This window comes from Phocoena sinus, chromosome 5 (genome assembly GCF_008692025.1).
Source record: "Phocoena sinus isolate mPhoSin1 chromosome 5, mPhoSin1.pri, whole genome shotgun sequence".
Classification (NCBI taxonomy): Eukaryota; Metazoa; Chordata; class Mammalia; order Artiodactyla; family Phocoenidae; genus Phocoena; species Phocoena sinus.
In genome coordinates, this window is record NC_045767.1 from 103,798,905 (window position 1) to 103,810,964 (window position 12,060).

General features: G+C 40.4%; 1 protein-coding gene across 3 annotated transcripts in view; it reads right to left on the minus strand.

Moving 5' to 3' along the window:
• Nucleotides 1–241: 241 nt before the first annotated feature.
• The window catches only part of TMEM192 (transmembrane protein 192), a 30,925-nt gene continuing 19,106 nt past the window's right edge, over nucleotides 242–12,060 (minus strand). For all 3 annotated transcript variants that reach the window (XM_032632627.1, XM_032632628.1, XM_032632626.1), the window contains exons 5-6: nucleotides 3,065–3,167; nucleotides 242–2,741 (exon numbers count right to left, since the gene is read on the minus strand). In XM_032632627.1, coding sequence (XP_032488518.1) covers nucleotides 2,603–2,741; nucleotides 3,065–3,167 — 242 coding nt within the window. In that variant the 3' untranslated portion in view covers nucleotides 242–2,602. The remainder of the gene's footprint in view (nucleotides 2,742–3,064; nucleotides 3,168–12,060) is intronic.

Genomic DNA, 12,060 nt, shown 5'->3' on the forward strand with positions numbered 1-12,060 from the left:
TTTGTGTGAACTTTCCACTGGTGCTACGGGGAAAGAATCCAGGCTGTAGTGTTTGAAGAGTACGTGGCAAAAGAATCCAAAACAAACTAGCAAATATTTCCAACAAATATAAACTGAAGACTATCCTTATGTATAAAAGAAGATGTTTGTTAGAAAAAGAATATGCCAGGAGAATAATAAGCAAAAGACTTACACATGTACATCACAAAAGATTTGTAAAAGGCCAAAGAATACGGGGAAAAAAGCTCTAATTCATTAGTATTCAAAGAAATTCAGTAAGTCATGATGCTATTGTCATTTGAAATAAAATCCCCAAATTAACAATATAGAAATACAATACAGATATATACATATATACCCATGATAAAATGTTACTTTACCTGCCCTAGTTCAGCGCCATATACTCTGCCACCCACTTTCCTACACCACACTGGCAGTCTGATCCTTCTGAAACTAAAACCGACTGCCACTTCCTTGCCTGGAACCCTTCAGTGGGCCCCATTCCACTGGAGGCCCCTTGGCCTAGAGAGCGTTAGGGTCCCCAGAATCTGCCACTGGTCGTTCCTCCTCCCATGTCCAGCACCACCCTTTGGGCTCAAGCTATACACAGTGCAGATGATCATCTGTAGCTGTTCGACCTTCTTGTTTACTCATAAATTTCCCTGGAATACCTAAAGCCTTTCCCCCCAGGAAACTCTCTGAGCCGGAGCCCCTATGGCACTCTCGGCTTAGTGTCATCATTTCACTTAGCACAGAGCCCGGAAACCCCAGTCCTCTCCTTAGAATGTAAGCTACAAGCTAGGACTGTCTTATTAATTTTTGTATCCACGGTGCTAGCACAGTATCTACTTGGTGCGCAGAACGATTAACATTTAAATTGTTTTGTTCATTCCTTTCTTTCATTTTCTTTTATTGTTTGAAATGTTCAGTACTGAGTTTAGAAAAGAGTGTTGGTGATTATACAGACAGCCCATCGGAACTTGAGTATTCTAACTTTTTAACTAGACCTTTCTCTGTAAACCAATGTTCATCACATAAACCTTAGAAACTGACTGTAGATCCAAACTGAATTTAAAAGTAAATGAGAATTAACCATCTACCACATGTATTTTCCCTAAGGAAAACAGCTAAAGGCAAAAGCTCTTCCAGAACATAGAGACAGGTTTCCACAGAAGGCAATGGCTTTGAGACATATTAAAAAGGAAGGAAAAAAGAAAAAAAGAGAGGAAGGAAAAGTCAGGAAACTTGGATACAATCTTAACTTTAAAAATACAATTTTGGCTTTAGTTTGTGAATGTTTTCAATTTGGGGACTCAATGGTATTGACTACAGGTGACACACAATCACCTTGACCTCAGCAGAAAACCTTGAGAATGCTCCACAATGGCTGTATCTAAAGGAAACAGATGTTTGCCCTTCAGATGTATGGTATGACTCAATGAACACATCCCTTGCCAAATAGTTATGTATAGCTCAAGAATTTTTAAATCAAATATTGATTATTCAGCAAAATAAAAAAGAAATTCAGCAGCATACGTAATCACACATATCCCCTTCCCTCATGTTAAGCTTTCACACAGAAGGCTTTCTGAGGCAGCATGTAAAGGTGCCAAAAGCAAACTGATACATGAAAAGGCCATCCTAGGAAAACTGGAGAAACAATGCCATTTACTCATAAATATGCTTCATTTTATCTGGAGAATTAGATATGTTTAATATCTATATATAAGTTGATATGACATTTTTTTATCATAATTTTAAAGTATAATCCAAGACTAAAAAACATATTCTTTTTTTCTTTCAAACTTAAAGCTACAGAAGACTCCTTTCCTATCACTGAACTTATTGATCCAAAGACAGTCAATACTGAAATACATGGCTACCTCTCAAAGAAGGGCCAAAATAAAGAGAAAGCCCAAAGTCTTCTCTAATTATTTCAGTTGCTGCCAATGGCAGGCGCTCCTGCTTTCACAGGCAGCACTGGTCGGTCTAATGCTGGTCCAAGTAATCTTCAAATCTTATTTCTGGAGAATGGAAACCTGTAGGGGCTGCAAAGTAAATCATCCAGTGAGACCTTGGTCCTACAGTGACGAAATTCTTATAAAAGCTATAAGGGCCAAGGCTATCCAATACCACACAAGCATATAAAATACATAAGGCTCCATGGGAAAAAACACTAACCATGAGAAATGATGACTTCTCTCACCAGTATAAAAGTGGGAAAAACTCAAGCCCAGTTTTAAATAGGTTGTCATTTTAGACTTCCTCTATAAAAAGCCAAATTATTACCAGGTCCCAATAAGTATGGAAGAAGTGCTGGTCAAGGAGATGTTTAATCTATACCTTTGATCCTAGGATAAACCAGGCAGTTAAACAATTTCAAAATGTGCAAAACAGACATTCCCCTTGAGTTCGTGAGGCGCTACAAAGTGTCTTTCAAATGACCTGCGAGTCCAACTTATTAAACAGCCACACAGGTGAGAACCAAATTCAGGTTTCCAACAGAAATTGTAGAATGTTACTTGGCAAAGCTACATTTCCCTAAGACAGCTTGTCAGGTAGCTGGTCAGTCTAAATTACTTTGGCTCCTCTGGAATTGCTGTCAAATCCCACTTGGCTGAGAGCTGAGGTCAGAGGACGTGAAGGCCAGCAGACGCTGGCTGAGCAGGGCATTGTGCCGCTTCAGGTACACTATGATGTCTCCTTGCTTCTCCACAATCTCTTCCAGGCTTGAGAGAGTCCTGCACAGAACCAAGGTATTCATGAGTTACACATGTTCACCAAAAGTCTCTTTGCAAATGGATCTCTACTAGTTTTCAGTACAGCACGTTATATCCGTTACTTTTTCTTAGATTTTATAAGCCAAGGCAATATCCCCAAATGAGATTCTTTCTTTAGACTTGGTTTCACCACAGCTGAGAGGAAGTAAACAAATCAAACATAGTTGTAAACATATTTTTAACATATGCAGAGTCCTTAAACTCCAAGCATCAGAATGGTCTCTAGATTTCCAGATGGAATAAACTTTTAAATCTCTTTCACTAATCTTTTACTCCACACTTACCTGAATCCAGTCTCCGAGGTAATATTGCTGGGGTAAGCATAGATTTTTTCTTCTTCAAGTACATCAGGCTGTGGCTTGGCTTTATTAAATTTTCGAATTTTCACTAAAATAATAAAGTCATTATTGTCAGGTTATCCAATCACGAAAAATTTTCTAATTCCATTTATTCAAATTTCATTAGTAACTGGCTATTCTTTTCAAGTAATATGCAAAAAAAAAAAAAAAAAAACGGTTCATAAAGTGAATAAACAAATAGGGAAAATGTGCTAAAAGGGAATGGAAATGATGATGCAGAGGCAAGAGAAGAGTCAGGAAAGAGCCATCAGCGCTCATTGCCCGGAAGTGAAGACACGTGGAAGAGCCAGGGAATTCGGTGACCTGGAGGCCACTGACGAACCTGAAGCCTTAACCCCAACATGAGTGTCCTTGGAGACGTGACCTTTGGTGAGGTAATCAAAGTAAGAACAAAGTAATGGGGTCTGGGCTGATCTGAGAGATGAAGGGACACCAGGAATGCACCTGCACAGAGCAAAGGCCACGTGAGGACACAGCGAGAGGCGGCCACCTACACACCAAGGAAGAAGCCTCTGGAGAAGCCAGGCCTGCGACACCCCGATCTCAGAGGTCCAGCCTCCACAACTGAGAGAAAATAAGTTTGTGTGTCTTAGTCACCCAGGCTGGGTATGTGCTCTGGAAGCCCCAGCGGCCTAATGCACGTGGGTAGAAGTCTGCTGCAGAGAGTTGAATAATCAGACACAACAAGGCTGTTGTTCCCAACCTCGCAGGTTTGGCTACAGACTGAGCTGAACAATCTGCATGTCTGAGTAAGAGCCACTGTCTGGGGACACTGACCCACCTGCGTAATAACCCTGGGACACGGCTGGAATGAGCACTCCCACCACAGATGGTGACAAGGGGACAAGAGAAAAGGCTGAGCCAGGCCTCAGTGATGGCAGTGACTGTCCAATGAGACTGGCCTTGAGAATTGTTCGTGCAGCTCCAAATGGGTCAAGTATTCAACACGTGGGAAGGGGGAGGGGAGGTCGGTTAGGCCCCAGCACAATTTTTAAAAACTCCACATATGATTCTTTCCTTTCTTGTAACAACCCTTGAGATATAATTCACATACAATGCAATTCCTTCAAAGTGTACAATTCAATGGTTCGGTACATTCAAACAGTTGTGCAACTGTCTCCACAATCAATTTTAGAACATCTTGTCACCCCAAAAAGAAGCCTGGGATCCATGAGCAGTCACTCTCTAGGTACCCCCACCTCCAGGACTAGGCAACCACTAATGTGTTCTCCTTCTCTATAGATGTGCCTGCTCTGGGCATTCCAAGTACACAGAATCATACAATATTTACGTCTGGCTTTTTTTTCTCTCAGCATAATGCTTTCAAGGTTCATCCATACTGTAAGTGTCAGTGCTTCATTCCACTATTCCTTCCTTTTTGTGGCTGAATACTATCCTCTGTATGGGTAGAACACCTTCTGTTGGTCTAGTCCTCACTTTATCCTAACACCATTTAGGTTGTTTCCACTTCTGGTTGCTATAAATAATGCCATTTGGAACAGCTGTGTAAAAGTACACATGGACCCAGAAGTGCATGTGCTGAGTCATATGTTCAACCTGTCATGGAACTCCCAGGACCCACAGATGATTCTGATGTGACTCTCAGATGAGAATGAGGCTGGAGAAGATTAAACAAAGAGGTTAAAGAGAAATGTGAGAAGGTTAGGAGACATGCAGCGGGTTCAATCAGAAAGGACCAGAAGGAAGTGGGCAGTGAGATGCCGAAAGAACCAGTGAGGGAATGTAACAAGAAGCCCTTGATTTTTAGGTGGTGGCCAAGAGAGTTAGAAATGAGAAGCCCCTCACACAAAAACAGACACACACAGATCAACACACAGAAACAGAACAGAGGACACAGAAATAAACCCACACACTTATGGTCAATTAATCCATGACAAGGGAAGCAAGAATATACAATGGAGAAAAGAATCTCTTCAATAAGCATTGCTGGGAAAACTGGACAGCTACATGTAAAAACTGAAATTAGAACATTCTCCAACACCATATACAAAAATAAACTCAAAATGGATTAAACACCTAAATGTAAGGCTGGAGACTATAAAACTGCTAGAGGAAAACATAGGCAGAACACTCTGACACAAATTGCAACAGTGTTTTTTTGGATCCATATCCTACAGTAATGGAAATATAAGCAAAAATAAACAAATGGGACCTAATGAAACTTAAAAGCTTTTGCACAGCAAAGGAAACCATAAACAACACAAAAACAAAACCTACAGAATGGGAGAAAATATTTCCAAACCACAAGACCAACAAGGGATTAATTTCCAAAATATACAAAGAGCTCATATAGCACAATATCAAAAAAACAAACAACACAATCAAAAATTCGGCAAAACTCCTACACAGACATTTCTCCAAGAAGACATCAAGATGATCAACAGACACATGAAAAGATGCGCAACACGGCTAATCAGAAAAATGCAAATCAAAACTACAATGAGGTATCACCTCACACCAGTCACAATGGCCATCATCAAAAGTCTACAAAAAAGGGCTTCCCTGGTGGTGCAGTGGTTGAGAGTTCGCCTGCCAATGCAGGGGACATGGGTTTGTGCCCCGGTCTGGGAAGATCCCACATGCCGCAGAGCGGCTAGGCCCGTGAGCCATGGCCACTGAGCCTGCATGTCCGGAGCCTGTGCTCCGCAACGGGAGAGGCCACAACAGTGAAAGGTCTGCGTACCGCGCAGAAAAAAAAAAAAGTATACAAATAAAATAAAATAAAAAGTCTACAAATAATAAATGCTGGAGGGGGTGTGGAGAAAAGGGAACCCTCCTGCACTGTTGATGGGAACGTAAATTGGTACAGCCACTATGGAGAACAGTATGGAGGTTTGTTAAAAAACTAAAAGCAGATTTACCATACGATCCAGCAATCCCACTCCTGGGCATATATCCAGAGGAAAAACATGGTTCAAAAGGATACATGCAGGGGACTTCCCTGGTGGCACAGTGGTTAAGAATCTGCCTGCCCGCGAGCCGCGGCTAAAAGCGTGGACCCCAAGGATGGGCGCGAGCCGCGGCTAAAAGCGCGGATCCCAGAGACGGGCGGGAGACGCTAAGGCTGCTGCTGCTACCGCCACCAAGGGGCCTGTGTGCGAGCACAGGTCACTATCCACTCCCCTCTTCCGGGGAGCCTGTGCAGCCCGCCACTGCCAGGGTCCCGGGAACCAGGGACAACTTCCCCGGGAGAACGCACGGCGCGCCTCAGGCTGGTGCAACGTCACGCTGGCCTCTGCCGCCGCAGGCCCGTCCCGCACGCCGTGCCCCTCCCTCCCCCCGGCCTGAGTGTGCCAGAGCCCCCGAATCAGCGGCTCCTTGAACCCTGTCCTGTCTGAGCAAAAAACAGACGCCCTCCAGCGACCTACACGCAGAGGCAGGGCCAAATCCAAAGCTGAGCCCCTGTGAGCTGTGAGAACAAAGAAGAGAAAGGGAAACCTCTCCCAGCAGCCTCAGAAGCAGCGGATTAAAGCTCCACAATCAAGTTGATGTACCCTGCATCTGTGGAATACATGAATAGACAACGAATCATCCCAAATTGAGGAGGTGGACTTCGAGAGCAAGATCTATGATTTTTTTCCCCTTTTCCTCTTTTTGTGAATGTGTATGTGTATGCTTCTGTGTGAGATCTTGTCTGTACAGTTTTGCTTCCACCATTTGTCCTAGGGTTCTATCCGTCCATTGTTTTTTTAAAAATTTTTTTTCTTAATAATTAATTTTAATAACTATTATACTTTTCCTTCCTTCCTTCCTTCCTTCCTCCCTCCCTCCCTCCCTCCCTCCCTTAGACAACGAATCATCCCAAATTGAGGAGGTGGACTTTGAGAGCAAGATTTATGATTTTTTCCCTTTTACCTCTTTTTGTGAGGGTGTATGTGTATGCTTCTGTGTAAGATTTTGTCTGTATAGCTTTGCTTCCACCATTTGTCCTAAGGTTTTATCCATCCCTTTTTTTTCTAAATAATTATTTTTTAATTCAATAACTTTATTATACTTTATTTTATTTTACTGTATCTTCTTTCTTTCCTTTTTCCTTCCTTCCCTCCTTCCTTCCTTCCTCCCTCCCTCCTTTCTTTCCTTCTTGCCTTTTCTTTTCTTTCTTTCTTTCTTTCTCTTCCTTCCTTCCTTCTCTCCTTTCTTTCTTTCTTCCTACTTCTACTAATTCTCTCTACTTTTTCTCCCTTTTATTCAGAGCCGTGTGGATGAAAGGCTCTTGGTGCTCCAGCCAGGAGTCAGGGCTCTGCCTCTGAGGTGGGAGAGCCAACTTCAGGACACTGGTCAACAAGAGACCTCCCAGATCCACATAATATCAAACGGCGAAAATCACCCAGAGACCTCCATCTTAACACCAGCATCCAGCTTCACTCAACGACCAGCAAGCTACAGTGCTGGACACCCTATGCCAAACAACTAGCAAAACAGGAACACAACCCCACCCATTAGCAGAGAGGCTGCCTAAAATCATAATAAGGCCACAGACACCCCAAAACACACCACCAGATGTGGACCTGCCCACTAGAGAGACAAGATCCAGCCTCATCCACCACAACACAGGCACTAGTCACCTCCACCAGGAAGCCTACACAACCCACTGAACCAACCTTAGGCATTGGAGACAGACATCAAAAACAACGGGAACTATGAACCTGCAGCCTGCAAAAAGGAGAACCCAAACACAGTAAGATAAGCAAAATGAGAAGACAGAAAAACACACAGCAGATAAAGGAGCAAGATAAAAATGCACCAGACCTAACAAATGAAGAGGAAATAGGCAGTCTACCTGAAAAAGAATTCAGAATAATGATAGTAAAGATGATCCAAAATCTTGGAAATAGAATGGACAAAATGCAAGAAACAGTTAACAAGGACCTAGAAGAAATAAAGATGAAACAAGCAATGATGAACAACACAATAAATGAAATTAAAAATACTCTAGATGGGATCAATAGCAGAATAACTGAGGCAGAAGAATGGATAAGTGACCTGGAAGATAAAATAGTGGAAATAACTACTGCAGAGCAGAATAAAGAAAAAAGAATGAAAAGAACTGAGGACAGTGTCAGAGACCTCTGGGATAATATTAAACGCACCAACATTCGAATTATAGGGGTTCCAGAAGAAGAAGAGAAAAAGAAAGGGACTGAGAAAATATTTGAAGAGATTATAGTTGAAAACTTCCCTAATATGGGAAAGGAAATAGTTAATCAAGTCCAGGAAGCACAAAGAGTCCCATACAGGATACATCCAAGGAGAAATACACCAAGACACATATTAATCAAACTGTCAAAAATTAAATACAAAGAAAGCATATTAAAAGCAGCAAGGGAAAAACAACAAATAACACACAAGAGAATCCCCATAAGGTTAACAGCTGATCTCTCAGCAGAAACTCTGCAAGCCAGAAGGGAGTGGCAGGACATACTGAAAGTGATGAAGGAGAAAAGCCTGCAACCAAGACTACTCTACCCAGCAAGGATCTCATTCAGATCTGATGGAGAAATTAAAACCTTTACAGACAAGCAAAAGCTGAGAGAGTTCAGCACCACCAAACCAGCTTTACAACAAATGCTAAAGGAACTTCTCTAGGCAAGAAACACAAGAGAAGGAAAAGACCTATATTAACTAACCCAAAACAATTTAGAAAGTGGGAATAGGAACATACATATCGATAATTACCTTAAATGTAAATGGACTAAATACTCCCACCAAAAAACTGAATGGATACAAAAACAAGACCCATATATATGCTGTCTACAAGTGACCCACTTCAGACCTAGAGACACATACAGACTGAAAGTAAGGGGATGGAAAAAGATATTCCATACAAATGGAAACCAAAAGAAAGCTGGAGTAGCAATTCTCCTATCAGACAAAACAAACTTTAAAATAAAGACTATTAGAAGAGACAAAGAAGGACACTACATAATGATCAAGGGATCGATCCAAGAAGAAGATGTAACAATTGTAAATATTTATGCACCCAACATAGGAGCACCTCAATACATAAGGCAAATACTAACAGCGATAAAAGGGGAAATCGACAGTAACACATTCATAGTAGGGGACTTTAACATCCCACTTTCACCAATGGACAGAACATCCAAAATGAAAATAAATAAGGAAACACAAGCTTTAAATGATACATTAAACAAGATGGACTTAATTGATATTTATAGGACACTCCATCCAAAACAACAGAATACACATTTTTCTCAAGTGCTCATGGAACATTCTCCAGGATAGATCATATCTTGGGTCACAAATCAAGCCTTGGTAAATTTAAGAAAATTGAAATTGTATCAAGTATCTTTTCTGACCACAACGCCATGAGACTAGATATCAATTACAGGAAAAGATCTGTAAAAAATACAAACACATGGAGCCTAAACAATACACTACTTAATAACGAAGTGATCACTGAAGAAATCAAAGAGGAAATAAAAAAATACCTAGAAACAAATGACAATGGAGACACAATGACCCAAAACCTATGGGATGCAGCAAAAGCAGTTCTAAGGGGGAAGTTTATAGCAATACAAGCCCACCTTAAGAAGCAGGAAACATCTCGAATAAACAACCTAACCTTGCACCTCAAGCAATTAGAGAAAGAAGAACAAAAAAACCCCAAAGTTAGCAGAAGGAAAGAAATCATAAAAATCAGATCAGAAATAAATGAAAAAGAAATGAAGGAAACAATAGCAAAGATCAATAAAACTAAAAGCTGGTTCTTTGAGAAGATAAACAAAATAGATAAACCATTAGCCAGACTCATCAAGAAAAAAAAGGAGAAGACTCAAATCAATAGAATTAGAAATGAAAAAGGAGAAGTAACAACTGACACTGCAGAAATAAAAAAGATCATGAGAGATTACAACAAGCAACTCTATGCCAATAAAATGGACAACATGGAAGAAATGGACAAATTCTTAGAAATGCACAACCTGCCAAGACTGAATCAGGAAGAAATAGAAAATATGAACAGACCAATCATAAGCACTGAAATTTAAACTGTGATTAAAAATCTTCCAACAAACAAAAGCCCAGGACCAGACGGCTTCACAGGCGAATTCTATCAAACATTTAGAGAAGAGCTAACACCTATCCTTCTCAAACTTTTCCAAAATATAGCAGAGGGAGGAACACTCCCAAATTCCTTCTACGAGGCCACCATCACCTTGATACCAAAACCAGACAAGGATGTCACAAAGAAAGAAAACTACAGGTCAATATCACTGATGAACATAGACGCAATAATCTTCAACAAAATACTAGTAAACAGAATCCAACACCACATTAAAAGGATCATACACCATGATCAAGTGGGGTTTATTCCAGGAATGCAAGGATTCTTCAATATATGCAAATCTATCAATGTGATATACCATATTAACAAATTGAAGGAGAAAAACCGTATGATCATCTCAATAGATGCAGAGAAAGCTTTTGACAAAATTCAACACCCATTTATGATAAAAACCCTGCAGAAAGTAGGCATAGAGGGAACTTTCCTCAACATAATAAAGGCCATATATGACAAGTCCACAGTCAACATCATCCTCAATGGTGAAAAACTGAAAGCATTTCCACTAAGATCAGGAACAAGACAAGGTTGCCCACTCTCATCACTCTTATTCAACATAGTTTTGGAAGTTTTAGCCACAGCAATCAGAGAAGAAAAGGAAATAAAAGGAATCCAAATCGGAAAAGAAGAAGTAAAGCCGTCACTGTTTGCAGATGACATGATACTATACATAGAGAATCCTAAAGATGCTACCAGAAAACTACTAGAGCTACTCAATGAATTTGGTAAAGTAGCAGGATACAAAATTAACGCACAGAAATCTCTGGCATTCCTATATACTAATGAGGAAAAATCTGCAAGTGAAATCACGAAAACACTCCCATTTACCATTGCAAAGAATAAAAGAATAAAATATCTAAGAATAAACCTACCTAAGGAGACAAACGACCTGTATGCAGAAAATTGTAAGACACTGATGAAAGAAAATAAAGATGATACAAATAGATGGAGAGATATATCATGTTCTTGGATTGGAAGAATCAACATCGTGAAAATGACTCTACTACCCAAAGCAATCTACAGATTCAATGCAATCCCTATCAAACTACCACTGGCATTTTTCACAGAACTAGAACAAAAAATTTCACAATTTGTATGGAAACACAAAAGACCCCGAATAGCCAAAGCAATCTTGAGAACGAAAAACAGAGGTGGAGGAATCAGGCTCCCTGACTTCAGACTATACTACAAAGCCACAGTAATCAAGACAGTATGGTACTGGCACAAAAACAGAAAGCTAGATCAATGGAACAGGATAGAAAGCCCAGAGATAAACCCACGCACATATGGACACCTTATCTTTGATAAAGGTGGCAGGAATGTACAGTGGAGAAAGGACAGCCTCTTCAATAAGTGGTGCTGGGAACACTGGACAGGTACATGTAAAAGTATGAGATTAGATCACTCCCTAACACCATACACAAAAATAAGCTAAAAAAGGATTAAAGACCTAAATGTAAGGCCAGAAATTATCAAACTCTTAGAGGAAAACATAGGCAAAACACTCTATGACACAAATTACAGCAAGATCCTTTTTGACCCGCCTCTTAGAGAAATGGAAATAAAAACAAAAATAAACAAATGGGACCTAATGTAACTTCAAACTTTTGCACAGCAAAGGAAACCATAAACAAAACCAAAAGACAACCCTCAGAATGGGAGAACATATTTGCAAATGAAGCAACTGACAAAGGATTAATTTCCAAAATTTACAAGCAGCTCATGCAGCTCAATAACAAAAAAAAAACAACCCAATCCAAAAATGGGCAGAAGACCTAAATAGACATTTATCCAAAGAAGATATACAGACTGCCAACAA